This window comes from Phyllobates terribilis, unplaced genomic scaffold (assembly GCF_046119375.1).
Source record: "Phyllobates terribilis strain yellow unplaced genomic scaffold, ASM4611937v1 Scaffold_280__1_contigs__length_2496652, whole genome shotgun sequence".
Taxonomy (NCBI): Eukaryota; Metazoa; Chordata; class Amphibia; order Anura; family Dendrobatidae; genus Phyllobates; species Phyllobates terribilis.
In genome coordinates this window covers 859938-880406 of record NW_027363040.1, presented here as the reverse complement: position 1 = coordinate 880406, position 20469 = coordinate 859938, and the positions used below count along the sequence as shown (strand labels likewise).

Sequence of the window (20469 nt, the reverse complement as noted above, 5' to 3'; positions counted from 1 at the left end):
GGTTGGGACACATGTTCCCATTGCGGTCCCTTTCTTTTGATAGTAGTAAAATATATCATCAAAGATGAAAAAATAATGCGTAAGTACGAATCCTAAGAGTGACAAAACAAGAGTTATGTGATAAGAATTGTCTACTCTTCATATTTAAAAAAATACGCAATAGTCCCAATGCCCAGCTCATGGTCGGTATTACTGTAGAGGGCCTCCACGTCCAGACTAGTCAGAATGATGGTATCAGATACAGTAATATCACTTAGTTTAGAGACTAGATCTTTTGTGTCACTTATAAATGAGGGTAATGCATGAACAAATGGTGTTAAAATTTCGTCAAGATATGTACTCGCGCTCTCTGTCAAGTGGACTTCAAGCACTTCATGCTTCCCTCTGCCGAGAAGCTTTTTGGAGAAAGAAATTTCATTCTCCAGCAGGACCTGGCACCTGTCCACACTGCCAAAAGTACCAATACCTGGTTTAAAAACAACATCATCACTGTGCTTGATTGGCCAGCAAACTCACCTGACCTTAACCCCATAGAGAATCTATGGGGTATTGGGAAGAGAAAGATGAGAGACACCAGACCCAACAATGCAGATGCGCTGAACGCTGCTATCAAAGCAACTTGGGCTTCCATAACACCTCAGCAGTGCCACAGTCTGATCGCCTCCATGCCACGCCGCATTGATGCAGTAATTGATGCAAAAGGAGCCCCAACCAAGTATTGAGTACATTTACTGAACATGCATTTCAGTAGGCCAACATTTCGTGCTGACTTTGGTCTTGATAAAACAAAGGACCTACACCAGCAGATGACATGGCTTCCCAAAACATCACTGATTGTGGAAACTTCACACTAGACCTCAGCAGCTTGGACTGTGGCCTCTCCACTCTTCCTCCAGATTCTGGGGCCTTGATTTGCAAATGAAATGCAAAATTTACTTTCATCTGAAAACAACACCTTGGACCACTGAGCATCAGTCCAGGTCTTTTTCTCCTTGGCCCAGGTAAGACGCTTCAGGCGTTGTCTATTGGTCTTGAGTGGCTTGAGACAAGAAATGCGACACTTGTAGCCCATGTCCTGGATACGTCTGTGTGGTGGCTCTTGAAGCAATGAATCCAGCTCCTTGTGAATCTCCCCCAAATTTTTGAATGGCCTTTTCTTAACAATTCTTTCAACCGGTTATCCCGGTTGCTTGTGCACCTTTTTCTATCACACTTTTTTCTTCCACTCAACTTTCCATTAATATACAACCCCTGGCAAAAATTATGGAATCACCGGGCTCGGAGGATGTTCATTCAGTTGTCTAATGTTGTTGAAAAAAAAGCAGATCACAGACATGGCACAAAACTAAAGTCATTTCAAATGGCAACTTTAGGGCTTTAAGAAACACTAAAAGAACACTCCAATACATCACTAGTATTTTGTTGCACCACCTCTGGCTTTAATAACAGCTTGCAGTCTCTGAGGCATGCACTTAATGAGTGACAAACAGTACTCATTAGGGTAGGGTCTGAGCACATTGCTTACTGAATAGTTCAGTGGATCATACATTGTATAGGACTGGCACTGGCACACTGATGTGTTTTTATCAAATTTTGATCAGTTATTTTAAGAAGAAAAAATAAAAGTCATGTTTTAACACATCCCTGAATCATTTACCTTTGGGTAATTAGGTAGTAGCTACGTGTAATGAATATCTCCTTAAGTATTGCTAATGCCGATTCCAGTGCCAGTAAATGAGACAAGAATTAGCGTTATGGAAGATGAGTCTATGAGAAAAGTGTTCAGCTGCAGACTCCAAGGAAGAAACTGCTTGTTGTCTGTGGCCTAAAATATATAGGTTTTATTAGTAGATGACAGGGAAAAAAGTAGAATGTTGTAAACTAATAAAAATACCATGGTTGCTTGGGTCCTCCTCCAGTCTCTTCATTTCCTGGTCAATCCCAACGTACTTGTGATTCCTACAGCTAATCAGTTGCCAAAGCAGTGGCCAACTTAGCCAATGATTGGGAGCATGGAGGAGATGTCCTTTTCTGCAATTCAACTTATGTTGCAATCCATACAAGACTAGAGAATATAACATCTACACGTTCTATCTCCTGATATATTTCCCCTTATTGTCTCCAGTAATTGTATTATTACACAGAATTCTTTATGATGTTCCATCACTTTCCTATTTAGGACATCTTCTATATTAAGAGAATTTTTCTGAATCACCTATCAAGGATGGATATTGACAGAGACAAGATGGCGGAGAGGATATTACACCTCACCCTAGAGATCCTCTTCCGGCTTACTGGAGAGGTGAGAGATTCTGATGACGTCACATTACATCATTCTTATCTATGGGAATAACATATGGACAGAACTGGAGAGGTGAGGACTCTGGAAATGTCTGTAGTGATATTTATTATTGTGTCTCTCCATAACCAGGATTACACAGTAGTGAAGAAGACCTCTAGTGAGCGCTGCCAGGCCCCTGTGTCTGAGGGATGGGGAAGACCCCTGAGCCCAATCACGGGACCTCCACCTCACCCCCTGATACATGAGGACATCAATGACCAGAAGATCCTAGATCTCACCTACAAGATGATTGAACTGCTGACTGGAGAGGTGACACTTCTGGGAATGCTGGGACATTATTAGTAATTATATGAAGGGATCGGGGGGATGACGATATCATTGTATGTGTCAGGTTCCTATAAGGTGTCAGGATGTTGCTGTCTATTTCTCCATGGAGGAGTGGGAGCATTTAGAAGGACACAAAGATCTGTACAAGGACATCATGGAGGTTCCCCAGCCCCTCACATCACCAGGTAATAGACAGGACTAAATACACACGGCCTATAATTATCTGTATGTAAAGAATGAATTCAGTCCCTGTATGTGTTTCCTCCAGATCTATCCAGTAAGAGGACAACATCAGAAAGATGTCCCCGTCCTCTTCTTCCACAGGACTGTAAGCAAGAAGATCCCAATGTTCCACAGGATCATCAGGTAGATGGAGAGAAGGTGTCATGAGATCTCCCCTATGCTTGTGCTCAGTCTTGTTTTATCCACCAGTATTATATCTTTTATTTTTGTGTAATGAGATCGGTGGAGATGGCAGGATTAGAGCTGATCATAGATGTGACTTCTCCATCTGTCTGTGACTTTTATATTATTTGTTTCAGGGTGAAGATCTGACCCATATTAATACTACAGAGACATATGTGAGGGATGATGAGCAGTGTAAAGAGGAGATTCCTACATATGACTACCCAGGTGAGTAGTAACCACTAAATACAGAAAAATCACAGATTCTTCTCAGTCACTGGCTGTGGCTGCTTTATCAGTCGGATAGTCCAATCATATCTCAATCGTGTGATCACCATTTTGCCGCTAGACCACAACATTCGCCTCCAAATGAAAAATTGTTCTAATTACTTGGTGAAATTGTGAAAGCCCTTTTCTATAGATCTTACAACCTGAAGGATCCACCTACCCCCTGGGTTTAGAAGACGCTGACCGTTACCTGCCCAGATCTGTGAACTACAAAGCCAAATGACAGCGTACGTAGAATGTGCTGACAAGTGAGAAAATCACTTGAAGAAAAATATTATGATGGGACTGTAAGAGAAAGCGGAGGGTAATGATGCTGTTGGCTTCCTAGATCCCTGATATCTTATTGGATGAATCTACCTTCTCTCCCTTCTGTGCTGCTGAATGTGCTCATATGGTCCCTACAAGACCAGGTCCAGTCTTTCTGGCCAAACTTCACTTTTATGATCGACAACATTAAATGTGCAGTGAGGGCCAAGTGTGAATTTCTGTACAATAACAACAGAGTTTCCCTTTATCCTGAGTTTGCAATTTCTATTGCAAACCAACTAACTTCAAACAGGATTGTGATAAACTATACAAAAAACATTACACCTGTGCCATGATATATCTCTAAGCTGTGCGTGGCTGATGGCTGTAATATACATTTATTCACGCCTGCAGGAGATGTGTTGGCTCCAGCCCTGGTTTCATGGATTCACTCCACGTCATAAATTCCATTATGTTTTTAATCCTCAGGAATTCAGATTACTGCACAATCTCTCCTGAAATGGGGGCGCTAATACTTTCTCTACTCTTCTGGTCAGGACTCCCAGTAACGCCAATGGTCCACCATAAATGAATCCAACTCCGGTTTAGTGTTGGAGTTCTCCCCTCATACATAGGATGTAACATTTTTTTATTCATGTCTTTTTTAGGCTCAGTTCACACGATGCGTATTTCATGCGTTTCCGCGGCGTTTTTGCAGTTGCGGAAACGCCGCGGAAACGCATGAAAAACGCATGGTAGAAGGGAAGCAATGTTCCCCAATGGAAATCCGCATGTGCTGTGCCCATGATGCGGATTTTTCCGCAGCGTAAACGCTGCGGTCAAAAATCCGCAGCATGTCAATTAATTTTGCGGAAACGCGGCGATTTCGCCGCCATTGACTTGCATTAGAACGCACCAATTCCGCTTCACTGCATCTGTACTTGCGTAATTGGTGCGTTCTAATGTGCGGATGGTACCCGGGTGTGGAGGAGAGGAGAGTCTCATCCACACCCAGGTACCATTTAAAAAGCTGTAAAAACAAGAATAAAATAAAAAATAAATGTATACTTACCATTGTCGGCCCGCGCAGCGCTCCCGCTTGCTTCCCGGCACTTGCAGTGAGTTGTAGGACCTGCGGTGACGTCAGAGTCATGTGACGGGTCACGTGACGCTGACGTCGGCAGGTCTTTCAATTCAAAGTTGCCGGGAGAACGGAGTGAGCAGGACAGCGCGGGCCATCGGAGGTAAGTATATACACTCTCTCGGGTCACACTGTATAAATCCATGCTGTTTGCATGGATTTATATAGTGTGACCTAGTTGTCAAGCACTTTCCAGGTGATGCTAAAATCGCCTGGAAAGCGCTTGTGAATCTGCATGCGGAAACGCATGTGAATCTGCATGTGGATCCGCATGTATTCTGCAGGAAAAACGCATGCACAATCTGCATGCGTTTTTTCTGCCAGGGAGATGCAGAAATTTTCTGCTTCATTTCTGCATCGTGTGCACATACCCTTATCCCTGGTTCCTTCTGTTTGATAGTTTAAAGTGGGATCGGCCGGCCTCACTTAATGTTTAACTCCCTGGTAGTCTTTCATAAAAGATCTCCATTACCTCTTCCAAATGCCCGAGTTCTGAATTTAAGACACCTCATCTCTGCACTATCATAACAAGTTCTCTTTAAATGTCTAACATTTCTTCTTGAAACTCCATGTGACAGAAAATATTGTCTCTTACGATAGTTTAGATTCCTAAGAGCCGCCGAGCCCCATACTCTAATTACCAGAGAGGTTTCACCACTAGTTACTCATTTTTACTGATGAAGACTGTTGAGTTTGATCATTTCAGTTGACGTGTCATTATTAGTGTTAAGCGAGCATGCTTGTTTAACCCTTTAAACGAGCACGCTTGGGTGCTCGGTGAGTATTTTCGTCGTGCTCGGCGTCTATGTTTGAATCGCCACGGCTGCATGTCTTGAGGCTGTTAGACAGCTGTGACACACACAGGGATTGACTAACAGCCGTGACACATGCAGCTCAAACATAGATGCCGAGCATGCTGCAAATACTCAGAGAGCACCTGAGCACGTGCTTGTTTAAAGGGGTAAATGAGGATGCTCGCTCAACACTAGTCATTATCTATGGTCACATTTTTTGACTACAGTAGTTAGTGTCCAAAATAATTTGATTTAACCACTTCCCGCAGACAGTTTTATGTTGCTAATCAGGCTCCATTTTTCAAATCTGACGTGTCACTTTGTGGTGATAACTTTGGAATTCTTTACAAAGGATAATAGGAAACAAATGGACCTTAAAAATTATTTTCCAACTTCTCTTGAAACCGACAATACCCTATATACGGTCGTACACTACTGTCTGGGCACATGGCAGGTTAAGAAGTGGAGGAGAGCCATTTAGCTGCTTGAATGCAGATCTTGCTGGAATAGATTGCAGACATAATGTATTGGGGACACTGTTCATGGTCACCTGACAGCTCAGAAAATGGCTACCACGAACAGGGTTGGTGCTATCTACTCCCGTTTTTCAGATCCCAGGGATTGCTTGGCTCAACATTCTTTAACCCCCTTACATGGATCTGGACTTACAAAGAGACCCCTAGGCTTGGGCCACGGTATTACCTGCTATTCTGTGTTGTGAGATGGCAAGAAGAATAGTCAGGTTGCCGGGTCAGAACCATGAGGGCAGAGAAAAATCAGAAAACACGAGTATTCAGTAAATGGGCCGAGGTCACAACCGGAAACAAATACACAAGATGGGAGATGAGCACAGGGGACAGAACCAGAGGAGAACAAGGCTGTATCTGGCAGCTTCCGGCAATATACTCCGAACTTTAGTAGGGTGTGGTGCTTTCCAGTTGGCTGAAGCACGGAGCGAGATGTGCCCTTAGTCATAGGATATCCTATAACTAAGGGCCCATCTCGGTGCCAGAAACACATAAGGAAGTTTGATTTTAACTCGGTTTTAATGATACACTAATAAAGAATCAATTTTTACCTGGATGGTGATTCTGAATTACGTTCCTCCCCCCTCCTTCCTTGATTCAGACATAAGCACTGACCTAAAAAGGTGCAGGGACATGTGACATAAATAATTTTTAATGTTTTGACCCTGCCAGAATCTTATTTATAATGTCGCTGTGAAAAAAGAGAAAAAATCTATAAATGTCAAAACACGCATACATATTTACTTATATACCGAAGTTATATACATAAGGCTTTCACATGTTCATCATAAATGTGCGACAGTTACAAGTACAATCTTCAGCAGCTTCTAGGACATCCGTCCTGCAGGTAAGTATTGCTGATATTCTGGGCGCATGGTTAGTCATTGGTAAAAAATGGGACAATGGAAGCAAAAAGATTAATGATTAAGTGGAGGAGCAATGGAGCCGGAGGAGGACCAAGGAGTAGAATGATAGAGCTTAGATGGTAAAGAAGTTAGGTATCAGGGCAGTGACATAAGGAAAATGGGTCACCAAATAGATGAGTATAAAGGCATGTTAGGTATAGGGCAGAGACATATGAGGAATAGTGTTGAGAGAATCTGTTTGACATTTCAAATTTGTGTTCGTGTGCGGGGTTCCGAATTGTTCTCGCCAAAAAATCGGCTCCACCCATGAACATCCCTGATTTTCCACGCTGTCACGCAGATGACAGCTGCGTGACAGCGTGGCAAATTAGGGATGTTCATGGGCGGAGCCGATTTTTTGGCGAGAATAATTCGCAAACACGAATTTGAAATGCCGAACAAATTCGCTTAACACTAATGAGGAATATAGGTCCCCACTTAGATAAGTAATAAAGCTTTTTAAGTAACAGTTAGAGACATATAGGGAGTACAGGTGCCCAAACAGATCAGTATAGAGGCATGTTGTATGATCTTGCCTGGTGGCTTGCTTGACTGCACAAAGTATGCTGGGTGGGTACCTTTAATGGAGCTGTGAACAGCTCGTGCATCTGTCTCTGGTTGAGAATGAAGGGTTTATGTATGTTTCCGCCATTACCACCGGACCGGAAGTGCGTGTGCTCAAACCCGCCCCCCAGAAGTTGCGTCAAGGGCGGGTGATGTGGCAGGGAGAGTGGGTCTGTTGGGGAGGGCCCGTCCCCCATAGGGCCATGTCACATGTGTAGCGTAACCATGGCGACAGATGAAACCCGCGCATGAGCTCTAGGTTATATGCAATAGTTATTTTATGTTGTCATCACGGTGCATCGATGAGGGGCAAAAGGGAGGTTGATCTGGGTGGGAGAATAAAACGACTTGTGCTGGTTGGATCAAATGGTGCCCGGGATTAAAGCAGTAATGGAAGGGGGTGTAAGGAATGTATGGAGTCCTGTATTAAACTATAGAGTGTGAGGCCATGTTTTTTTTGTATGTAATTAGGTTTGCAAGAATAATACATGGGAGTTGTGTGTAAGAGGGTGAGGAGAAGGTGAGGAAGGGAAGGGGTGGAGAAGGAAATCAGTGGGGGGGGGTGGTGAGAGGGGAAGGGGGTTTGAGGAACTCACCTGGCGAGAAGGAATAGGAGTAGGTTGTAGAGCTGATCTAGTGTGTTTTGAAAAAAGATTAATCAGGTTAGCCAATCTATTTCACAGTTGAGTCCCTGTGTCAGTGTCTGGAGGGTGTGTATCCAGAACCACTCCTGTTGTTTAAGGTGTTTGATATGGTTACCATCTCGTCTGGGTACTTTTTCAATCACCTGGAACCTGAGTTGTGATACTGTATGCCTGGCGCTGGAGAAATGATGGGATAGTGGTAACCAAGTTTTGCCGCAACGAATCGTGGAATTATGGCTGGCAATGTGGTCCCTGATGTGTTAAGTAGTTTCCCCTACGTATAGTAGACAACATTTGATTACATACAGTACAGACCAAAAGTTTGGACACACCTTCTCATTTAAAGATTTTTCTGTATTTTCATGACTATGAAAATTGTACATTCACACTGAAGGCATCAAAACTATGAATTAACACATGTGGAATTATATACTTAACAAAAAAGTGTGAAACAACTGAAAATATGTCTTATATTGTAGGTTCTTCAAAGTAGCCACCTTTTGCTTTGATGACTGCTTTGCATACTCTTGGCATTCTCTTGATGAGCTTCAAGAGGTAGTCACCGGAAATGGTCTTCCAACAATCTTGAAGGAGTACCCAGAGATGCTTAGCACTTGTTGGCCCTTTTGCCTTCACTCTGCGGTCCAGCTCACCCCAAACCATCTCGATTGGGTTCAGGTCTGGTGACTGTGGAGGCCAGGTCATCTGGTGTAGCACCCCATCACTCTCCTTCTTGGTCAAATAGCCCTTACACAGCCTGGAGGTGTGTTTGGGGTCATTGACCTGTTGAAAATAAATAATGGTCCAACTAAATGCAAACCGGATGGAATAGCATGCCGCTGCAAGATGCTGTGGTAGCCATGCTGGTTCAGTATGCCTTCAATTTTGAATAAATCCCCAACAGTGTCACCAGCAAAGCACCCCCACACCATCAAACCTCCTCCTCCATGCTTCACGGTGGGAACCAGGCATGTAGAGTCCATCCATTCACCTTTTCTGCGTCGCACAAAGACACGGTGGTTGGAACCAAAGATCTCAAATTTGGACTCATCAGACCAAAGCACAGATTTCCACTGGTCTAATGTCCATTCCTTGTGTTCTTTAGCCCCAAAAAGTCTCTTCTGCTTGTTGCCTGTCCTTAGCAGTGGTTTCCTAGCAGCTATTTTACCATGAAGGCCTGCTGCACAAAGTCTCCTCTTAACAGTTGTTGTAGAGATGTGTCTGCTGCTAGAACTCTGTGTGGCATTGACCTGGTCTCTAATCTGAGCTGCTGTTAACCTGCGATTTCTGAGGCTGGTGACTTGGATAAACTTATCCTCAGAAGCAGAGGTGACTCTTGGTTTTCCTTTCCTGGGGCAGTCCTCATGTGAGCCAGTTTCTTTGAAGGTTTTTGAAGCTCCACTTGGGGACACTTTCAAAGTTTGCCCAATTTTTCACACTGACTGACCTTAATTTCTTAAAGTAATGATGGCCACTCGTTTTTCTTTACTTAGCTGCTTTTTTCTTGCCATAATACAAATTCTAACAGTCTATTCAGTATGATTATCAGCTGTGTATCCACCTGACTTCTGCACAACACAACTGATGGTCCCAACCCTATTTAAAAGGCAAGAAATCCCACTTATTAAACCTGACAGGGCACACCTGTGAAGTGAAAACCATTTCCGGTGACTACCTCTTGAAGCTCATCAAGAGAATGCCAAGAGTATGCAAAGCAGTCATCAAAGCAAAAGGTGGCTACTTTGAAGAACCAAGAATATAAGACATATTTTCAGTTGTTTCACACTTTTTTGTTAAGTATATAATTCCACATGTGTTAATTCATAGTTTTGATGCCTTCAGTGTGAATGTACAATTTTCAAAGTCATGAAAATACAGAAAAATCTTTAAATGAGAAGGTGTGTCCAAACTTTTGGTCTGTACTGTATACCACCACGTTAGATTCTCTGCAGAATGAATGAGGACAGACATGGTGAAAGAAGTAGACATCGCAGGACTAGATCTCAGAGGAAATGGGACACACGCCCTAATATGACAAAATGGCAGAAAACCAGAGTAGTAGAAATTCCCATAAGGTGACTCCATTTTGGATTTTATAACCCTCAGTGAAATAATCTATAGGAGTAGTGACTATTTTGACTCCACAGCCACTTTCCGGAAATTAGCACACAGTGGATGTTGGAACGTGAAAATTGAAAATATACTATTTTATTGCCCAACACATACCAGATTGTGCTCCAGGAGACACAGACATCATAAATGAAGTGGGTTCTTCTCACTATAGTAATGCCAAATACATGGATGCTATGTGGTTTGGGCACACTGCAAGGCTCAGAAGCAAGGGGGAGATCTGACTTTGGGAGAGTGGATATTGCTGGATTGGTTTATGGAAGCCATGTTGCTTTTCAAGAGCCTCTCAGACCAGTGCCGTAACTATAAACTTCGGGGCCCCAGGGCAAAACTTCATTGTGGGGTCCCTCAACATTTCAATCACTAGAGGTTGTGCGTAACGTGGTGAAGCCTGCTACGCATTGCTGTATACAGCACACAGGCTTCACCACGTTCCGCAAGACCTTTAATAGATTTTGTTGTTTATGATGCAAGTTTTAGAAGTTAAATATTCAGTGAATATGTTTGGAAAATTAATAAGGTGAATAATTCCAAATATTGCACAATTTTAAAATAACTGTATATGTTTATTAAATAGCAGGGCTTCTCACATCTGTCACAGAGATATGTGTCTGCTGAGACTGTCTCCTCTCAATGATGCTGAGAGTTTGTTACAGTCAGTGTGCACTGTGCCGGCCTCGCCAACTCTCTGTGATCTCCAGACTAACATATTGTTACAAATCTTGTGCTATGAGACTTTCCAGGCCAGTGCAGGTTTCCATTCATTGACAGCTGGCAGAGCTCCTGGAAATTATTGAAATGATAGTCTCTCCTGTCCTCCGGGTGACATTGTCTGACAGGAATATAGGAGCTGGGTATTTTATGAGAAATTAAAGTATTAAAATACAATTTTTTACCATCAGTTTGGGGCCCCTTGGGTGGTTGGGGCCCCGGGGCAGTGCCCCGGCTGTAGTTACGGCCCTGTCTGAGACCCTAATAATGTGGAAACTTCTTTTTTTCCTTTGACAGATGATGGATCGGAGTAGGGACTTGTTTTTTGTGAGATGAGTAGAAGTTTCTATTGGTGTTATTTTCACCTACATAACATTGTTTGGTGGCTTTATATTCCATATTTGGGAGGCAGAATTAACAGACAGTTGAACACCACGGTCTACTGGTTCATCCTATGAGGTTTTCTATTAGACTGTGAACTGTCATTGTCTTGGTGAATCATTCAATGTTTTTACATAACTTGCCATTCCTACAGACACTTTAAGTAGATATGTTCAAAAATATAAAATTCAAGGATATTTTATTCAAAAATAGTAATTTGTTTTATTTTTCGCAGATGACAGTACCCAGAGATCAGAGGGACAGCTGACATCTTCAATTTTTAAATCAGATGATCTTGAGATCCCACATAATACAACTGAAGTGAATGCCATTACTCCAGATATACCATCATCCTTTCACACAAAAGATTTGTCATTTGATTCTTTAAAACAGGTCCTGTCTTCTGATTTATTACTGACTACTAAGGAAAATCATAGCCACAAAAGAGGCATTAAGAAACAAACTGCTCCTAAAGCAAAGAAGCCATTATCAGAATATGGAAATAGTCATCAAAAAATGTATACAGCAGGGAATAGATTTTTTTGTTTCAAGCATGGGAAATGTTTTAACCAAAAATCCAATCTTGTTAGTCACCAGAGAAGTCACATAGCGAAGAAACCATTTTTATGTTCAGAGTGTCAGAAATGTTTTACAGAGAAATCCACTCTTATTTCACATCAGCGAATTCACACAGGGGAGAAGCCATTTTCATGTTCAGAATGTGGGAAATGTTTTACAGAGAAATCAAGCCTTACCAAACATCAGAAGACTCACACAGGGGAGAAGCCTTATTCCTGTTCAGAATGTGGAAAATGTTTTGCAAGGAAATCAAATCTTATAGCACATCAGAGAACTCACACAGGGGAGAAGCCATTTTCATGTTCAGAATGTAGAAAATGTTTTACAGAGAAATCAAGTCTTGTCAAACATCAGAGAACTCACACAGGGGAGAAGCCTTTTTCATGTTCAGAATGTGGGAAATGTTTTACAAAGAAATCAAGTCTTACCAAACATCAGATAACTCACCCAGGGGAGAAGCCTTTTTCATGTTCAGAATGTGGGAAATATTTTCAAAAGAAGTCAAATCTTATCAAACATCAGAGAGCTCACACAGGGGAGAAGCCTTTTTCATGTTCAGAATGTGGGAAATGTTTTACAGAGAAATCAAGTCTTATCAAACATCAGAGAACTCACACAGGGGAGAAGCCTTTTTCATGTTCAGAATGTGGGAAATATTTTACAGAGAAATCAAGTCTTACCAAACATCAGATAACTCACACAGGGGAGAAGCCTTTTTCATGTTCAGAATGTGGGAAATATTTTGCAAAGAAGTCAAATCTTATCAGACATCAGAGAACTCACACAGGGGAGAAGCCTTTTTCATGTTCAGAATGTGGGAAATATTTTGCAAAGAAGTCAAATCTTATCAAACATCAGAGAACTCACACAGGGGAAAAGCCTTTTTCATGTTCAGAATGTGGGAAATGTTTTGTAGATAAATCAACTCTTGTTAGTCACCAGAGAACTCACACTGGGGAGAAGCCATTTTCATGTTCAGAATGTGGAAAATGTTTTGTGAAGAAAATATCTCTTCTCAGTCACCAGAGAACCCACACAGGGGAGAAGCCTTTTTCCTGTTAAGAATGTGGGAAATCTTATACAAGGAAAACGAGTCTTATCGCACATCAGAAAACGTACACAGGGGAGAAGCCATTTTCATGTTCAGAATGTGGGAAATGTTTTGCAAAGAAATCAAATCTTATCAGACATCAGAAAACTCACATCAGGGAGAAGCCTTTTTCATGTTCAGAATGTGGAAAATGTTTTTACCATGAATAGGATGTTGTTATACACTAAAGAAGCCACAAAGGGGAGAAGCCATTTTCTTGTTTAAAATGCGGGAAATGTTTTACAGAGAAATCAAATTTTATCAGACATCAGAGAACTCACATAGGGGATAAGCCTTCTTCATGTTCAGAATGTGGGAAATGTTTTAACCAGAAAGTTCATCTTGATAGCCACCAGAGAACCCACACGGGAAAACGTCGCAACTACACCCAACTGGTCTCTGTATAGACTAAAAAGGCCCTAGCTGCACAACTTAAAACACCACCTCGGATCTAACTCTGTAATAGGCCGCTGAGGGGTTTCTTGTACCTTCTGAGGAATCAGAGGAGAGGTCGCAACACATTGTCAACAAGGGGAAAGGAAAGGGAGAAGTAAGATACAAAAACCATGGGTGAGAAACTAAGATACATTCATATAGGGCAAAGAAGGCAAGCTAAGGAGAATCAAAAATAAAAGGAACAAGTATAACCTCCCAGAAGCCTAACTGGTAGAAGGAAAAGCTGCTGGGAGGGAAAGCAAACAGATGGGGAGGATAGTTTCACCTTTGATGAAACTTACAAAAATCATCCTCACCCACAATTACTGTGAATTTGATAACCACACATATCTACATGAGACTGGTACAGATATAGGAAGTAAAATGGCTTAACAGTATGCAAATTTTCATGGTCAAGCTTGAAAGTGACTTCATGTCCTCACATCACATCAGGCCTCTGGCCTACTACCGTTACATTGACGATAGTTTAATCATCTGGACAGAGTCTGAGCAACAGCTAAAGATGTTCCTTGATCTGATTTAATCAATTTCATCCCACCGTCAACTTAACACTCAACTACTCCTGTACTGAAATTAACTTTTTGGACACCATCATTAAGTTGCAGAACAATGAAATAGAGACGTCCGTGTACCAGAAGCCAATTGACCTTCCAACATACCTTAAATGGGTCAGTTTCCATCCAAAACACACAATCTCCACTGTCTACAGCCAAGCCATTAGAAAAAATCGGATATGTTCCAATACTATGGACAGAGACAAATACCTTGGTGGCCTCTGAAACACCTTTTTGAAGCAGGGCTACCATCAAACAACAATTGAAAACCAGATTGCAAAAGCCATCAGACTATCAATCATGTCCTACATTTCAAAACTAAACAAGAGAGCAACCGGGTGCCTCTCGTAGTCACTTACAATCCAAATCTGGAGGTGTTAATGGGAGCTGCACGGAAATTACAACTATTATTACAAAAAGATGCCTGATTACAATCTATATTTTGAGACCTCCCACTTCTGTGATTTAGGTAGCCACCAAGTCTAAGAAGCTTCATTGTCAGAAGCTCCCTGTCCTCTCCAACAGCTTCAGGTACCTTTCCCTGCAGCCAGAAAAAATGTAAAACCTGTCCATTTATAATGAACACAGACAAGATGAAGATGCACAACTCACATCAGGAGACAACCACAAGATCCCAGGTACTTTCAGCTGCATCATATCTAATGTAGTGTACTTAATTATATGTTCCAAATGTTCAATTGGGGGTCTGCATGTAGGGAAAACAGGGCAAAAACTTAGAACAAGGATGAATTCTCATCGCCACACAATAAAAGAAAAAAGAACAGATCTACCTATGGCCAAACATTTTTGTATCCTTGATAACCGCATCATGGACATGAAATTACTTGTATTAAAATGTAACTTCAAATCTCAGAAAGACAAAAAAAATTTGGGAGTACAAGCTTATGACAATCTTTGACACACTCACAGAGCAGCAATGAATGTATCGTATGGATTTATGTCTTTCTACATCAACTAAGGAATGTGCTCCTCAGACCATTTTGGGAGTTTTACAATCATGGACCAGACCTCAATCACAGGACAGTAAAACTTTCACACTCCTTATCTATGAACTGTTCCAATATTTACAGCCACAACGACTTCTCCCTCTTCAATACTGATCGTTCTTCTTCACGTCACTTGTCTTATCTATTGCATTATTCCTGTGCCCTGCTGCGTATAAATATGTGACTCTTCAGATTGTGTTATAGTATGCCTGATGAAGAGATCTGAGTAGTCTCGAAAGCTTGAAATTTGTTACCATCTTTTCAGTTAGCCATTAAAGGGTATCAACCCCTGAGGACTCTCAAACCTTAATATTTTTCTATCTACTGGCTAACACGATACTATGATATATATTTTTTGCGAAATTTTTGCTAAACTTGAGAAATGTGTTTTTTTTTCTGTTCAGGAACTTTCATTCATGGGTGTTACGGGTCCGGGTGGTGGAACCTCTGTGCTTTGGTGCAAGGAGGGACCAGAGGGGCGTAACTAAGTGCCTACTCGGACCGACCCAAGTCACACGGCGGCTTAGTCGACTCCGTGAACCAGGGAGGGACCGGGCAGGTGAACCAGGTGCCACTCTAGGACCGACCTTGTGTGATAGCAGGTGACTCCCATGGGTCAGATGACAGGAGCTGACCGGTACAGCGGATGAGCACGGCAGGAAGGCTGGCGGGTGATCCGGGTAGATAAGCAGGCAGGTATGGCTGATAGCCAGACAGGTGCTCCGGGTAGGCAAGCAGGCGGGTGCAGCAGATAGCCAGACAGGTGCTTGGGGCAGGCAAGCTGGCGGGCAACGCAGGTAACTGGCAGGTGCTCCAGGTAGATAGATTGGAGGGCATGTCAGGTAACTGGCAGGTGCTCCAGGTAGGCAGGCTGGCGGGCACAGCAGGTAACTGGCAGGTGCTCCAGATAAGCAGACTGGCGGGCACGGCTGATAGACTGGCAGGCAGGATTGTTAGACAGACTGGCGGGCAAGGCTGACGCAGCGGGACCTGAGGGCTGAAGAAAGTGTTAGCACACAAAACAACAACCTTGCACAGGCACCTTCATTTTGGAGGAGGTGCCTTATAAAGGGGAAGTCCTCCGGGGACTCTTTAGGACGGCGCCCGGCCCCTTTAAGAGGAAGGAAGCGCGCGCGCACCCTAAGTACTGTGCCCGGGAAGCTGCGCGCGGTGCGCGCCACAGCAGCAGCAGCAAGGCGCCGGACCGGGACCACGACAGTGAGGGGAGCGCCGTCTCTGCCCGGCAGGAGGCAGAGACGCCAATGCTACAATGGGGTTCATTTTATCAGCTGAAGGGTTTAAGATGGATCCTTGAAAAGTTTTTTCTTCATTATGGTTTCCATCCCCATTTTGGTGGATTTTCAAAGATAAGTTCTGAATGTACTGAGGTGGAGGACGCCAAAGAGAAACATGGGGATGTTACATGGGTTGAAAAAAAAAACCTAGGTCCATCAAGTTCAACCCTTCTCCACCAATTATACATTTTTTGTCACTAAATTATCTATAACCCACAATGTTATATGTACTGAGGAAATTATCCAGCCCTTTTTTAAAATTTGTTAGTGTTTGCCATTACTACCTCTTGTGGTAGAGCCTTCCACAGTCTGACTGCTCTAACTGTAAAGAACCCTTTCCTGTTTGCCGGAATGGCCATTCTTCCACCAGTAATAAGTGCCCCCTAGTCCTTAGTATGGTCTATGGATGGAATAAGTCAGCTATTGATAGTCACCATCGTGCTCTCTAGAAACCCCAGAGCATCACCTAAGAATAAAAGTAAATCATAAGCATACAATGCCGCCTTCTCTTCCTTGGTCCCATATTTAAATCTCAGAGGTTTTACTAATTATTGCCACAAGAAGTTCAATTGCTATTTGTCAGGGAGATATTGGTATCAGGAAAATATTCTTCCATATTTCCCTGACATGGATATTGACCATTTCTCCCTTTTGTCAGTACAAAGCTGCCTCCATAAAAATCTTAGCACAAAGCCCCAATTAACACAGTCATGAGTAAGGCCTTAAACCAACTGCTGTCAGCCAAGAAGTGTTACAAGCTACTTAGAATGCGAGCCTCTTGTACCTGGATGACGCAGGGGGTGATTAAAACGCAGGATTGCCATAATTTGCGTGTAACTGGGAAAGCTTGTTTCCCGAGCTTCAAACAGAAATCTATAGACACTTCGACTTCCAAAACGAAGTATGAAATATTGTAAGTTTCATACTTCCGACAATAATGGGACCTATATTTTTAGTGGCAGGGACAGCCGAGAAACGTATACATAATTTTTCATTATTGTAAGCAAGATCAGGGAGCTGTAGCGCGAAAACACCAGAATAACAGACTGCAGCTATGCAATGTGTGGTCTCTAAATGCAGGTAAAATCATAACAGAAAAAATGGCATAGTTTGCAAGCTTCTGCGATCAACGAGCAATGAGTTATCGCAGACGTTAGCATTTTTAATAAAAATGTGCAGGCTGGAGACCAGCCCACATGATGTCACCACAAGGGGTGTGTAGACAGATCTCCACTTAGGTATAAGAGAACCCATGGAAAATACATAACCACTCATTTCCAGGGGGGTATAAGGATTATAAGCAACGGGTCTCGTTCGATAACGCTCAAATCAAACTGAGGAGCCACTCCTCCACCTATATTGAATCGTTTCAGCGATCGTATAGTAAGTTATCTTTTTTTATCCTGTTTATTTTATGTAACTGCTTATGTATTTTAATGTCTCCTAGGTTCAGGCCTGTTTGTCTTATTTGTTTAGTGGATTGTTTGTTGAATTGTTGCCGGTAAAGTTAGGGTAGCACCCTGTTGATTGAAGTTCTCATAAGATCTAAAGGGTAAAACCAGACATCTCTGAGAAGAAAGTGAGGTAGAGGTTAAAAGTCTAAATCTCATGTTAAGGGGAAGTAGCCTTATGCTTCAATAGGAGATCACTCTTGGCCTGGATCTTGGATCTGTAGTTGATCAAGTGCATGAGACAAGACTGTGGCAGTGATTGCCTGAGGGAAAAGATTATATTCAATCTGTGTCCCTGTTTTAGTGAAGTGATATTCACTGGTTTCTGTATTGTGTTTCGTTAATTTGTAATTTTTGTTTGGAAAGCTGATTTGTTTATTTTTGTTGTCTTCTGTGAAAATAGTTAGAAGTAATTAACATGGAAATAGTCAGTAAATTTATTGAAAAATATGCCTCTGCTCAGTTCAGTACTTGTGCAGATGATGCATTGACACATCAGTTTAATGACCTTATGAAACAATGTGAAGGGCAGAATGATAACAAAAGTAAATTGTCGAAAAAGAAAGCAAAGAAAGAGAAGTTAGCAAATGTTTTGTGTATGTTGTTGAAAATGAAAGGAATTGCAGAACAAAAGGAATTGCACTGGTATTCAGAGAAAGCTCAATTAAGAGGTGAAGTGGACAAAATTGAACAGGAAGTCAGTCTGGCTATTGCTAGTGCTGAAGATCATAATTGTGAGTGTGAAGATCTAAGGGATGAGGTAGACAATATGAATTACCAAAATTGTGAATTAGAAGATAAGCTGGAGGAGTATAAGGAGAGATGTAAACTTAGGGAACAGCGTATTGCTTTGCTAGAAGGAAAAGAAGCGAAGTATAATGATGATATGACAATACTTAGGAACCAGTTGTATGATGCTAATGTAAAATTGGAGCTAAAAGAACATTGCATTATGTCCTTGAAATCACAAGAATGTACTAGAGTGAATAACCATAGTTATTGTAATCAAATGTGCAAGTCTGCTGATCAGGAGGAAAGAGATTGGAAAAGAGGGGAGGAGCAGCCTGTGTGCACGGCTGATAACCCTGAGTATAACCCAGATCGTAGTTCCTCTCTCTTTACTCCTGAGTCAGGAGGGAGCAGACAAAGGAGAGACAATTTGCTTAGTAACAGCAGTAATTTAGTCCAATCCACAACACTCTCCATACAGGATAAGACAAATCTATGCCAGATATTAGGGAAGTTTGATACAAGTGCCTCAGCCATTAGTCTTTCCAATAAGTTAGAGGCAGTAGTGACACAATACAGTCTGGGTAATAGAGCTGCATGTGCCTTACTTCGGGTATGGCTCCCATCTCAACTTTGTGAAAAACTGCAGCCCCCTGTAGGAGCTCACAAAGGATTATCTGCAGATCTTGAATGTAATTGGGGAAATGCTAGAGACAGAGTGGAGGAATTAAAGAGAGTTATAGGGGGACGAGATATGAGAGGTACTAATGCCTTAGAAAATGCAAAATTAAATAGAGGAGATGATCCTATTATTTTTTGCAGTGAATGTTTGACATTATATCGTTCTACCTATAACTGCCCTGACATGTCTCCTGATGATAGCCGTTTTCTATATTCAATGGCTAACAACTGCACCTTTGTTGATTATCCAACAAAGGTTGCCTTGAGGAACGCAAATTCCTATCAAGCCTTTGTAAATATATTAAAGGATTGGATTCAGGATACAAGTCATGACAACAAGCCCCAAAAGAGGATATCAGAGGTAGTCAAAAATGAAGGCAAAGTAAGATTTATTGGAAAATGTTATAAATGTGGTTACACAGGTCACACTATGAAAGAATGTAGAAGTAGTAAAAGAGTTATCAATAATAGACCTTTTAATAATAGGAAGCAAAGACAAGAACCAAATACTGCAAGGAATGGAGAGCATAGTCTTCCTGAAGTTACATTATATGGCCCACTTCTGGATGAACTGAGGAAGATTGGGAAGGCAATGGCAGAAAAGCCAGAGGAATTAAAGACCCCACCTTCAACAAATCCTTATGTAAAACAATAGGGATGTCACGCCCCAGTGTTGTCCCTAGTGAGTCAGCTTAGCAGGGACAAGGGCGGGAGACCCCTTATTCAGGGTACGGTAGGGGGCCATCGTACAAACATTTTACTGGATACAGGGGCTGCTGTCAGTTTGACTAATCTGGATTTGATTAAAGACCCTGGTGGTAAGCACATTTTTCTGAGAGGATTTGGAGGACAGTTAGTATCTTCAGAACAATCTTTACCAGTGACAATAAACCTGGGAAATCTATGTGTTGAGTATGGCTTATATCTTTCACCAACACATGAAGGTACCATTATTGGGTCAGATATTATGAAGGAATATGGACTTATTCTTGATTTATGCAACTGGATGTTGTGGAGAGGATCACGGTATAAAGGCTATTTAAAAATGGTAACTGACAATTATGGTATTGATTCCATCAAAGGTGCTCAATCTTTAGATCCAGCCATGATATTGAGAACAGATGATGAAATATTGGCCGACATCTTGTGGCAACATAACAATGTGTGGGCAAATTCAAAAACCCAATGTGGCAAGGTGTCCAACATGGTAGTAATGGTAGAGGGTCCTGATCCCCCACCCCAAAGACAGTATAAAATACCAC

At 42.0% G+C, this 20469-nt stretch overlaps 3 protein-coding genes across 3 annotated transcripts; all 3 read left to right on the top strand.

Moving 5' to 3' along the window:
- Positions 1-2183: 2183 nt before the first annotated feature.
- On the top strand, positions 2184-2644 carry LOC141220305 (oocyte zinc finger protein XlCOF29-like). Its single transcript, XM_073666258.1, has 2 exons — positions 2184-2302; positions 2432-2644. The coding sequence occupies exons 1-2, from the start codon at positions 2225-2227 to the stop codon at positions 2642-2644; spliced, it is 291 nt and encodes a 96-aa protein (XP_073522359.1). The 5' UTR covers positions 2184-2224.
- Positions 2645-2684: 40 nt separating this feature from the next.
- LOC141220304 (uncharacterized) lies at positions 2685-15355 on the top strand. The gene is made up of 4 exons (XM_073666257.1): positions 2685-2814; positions 2898-2995; positions 3172-3262; positions 11601-15355. Exons 1-4 carry the CDS (start codon positions 2685-2687, stop codon positions 13004-13006), a joined length of 1725 nt encoding a protein of 574 aa, XP_073522358.1. The 3' UTR covers positions 13007-15355.
- Positions 15356-15475: 120 nt separating this feature from the next.
- On the top strand, positions 15476-20000 carry LOC141220316 (posterior protein-like). The gene has a single exon (XM_073666267.1). It carries the CDS (start codon positions 18216-18218, stop codon positions 19860-19862), a length of 1647 nt encoding a protein of 548 aa, XP_073522368.1. The 5' UTR covers positions 15476-18215; the 3' UTR covers positions 19863-20000.
- The last annotated feature ends 469 nt before the right edge of the window (positions 20001-20469 follow it).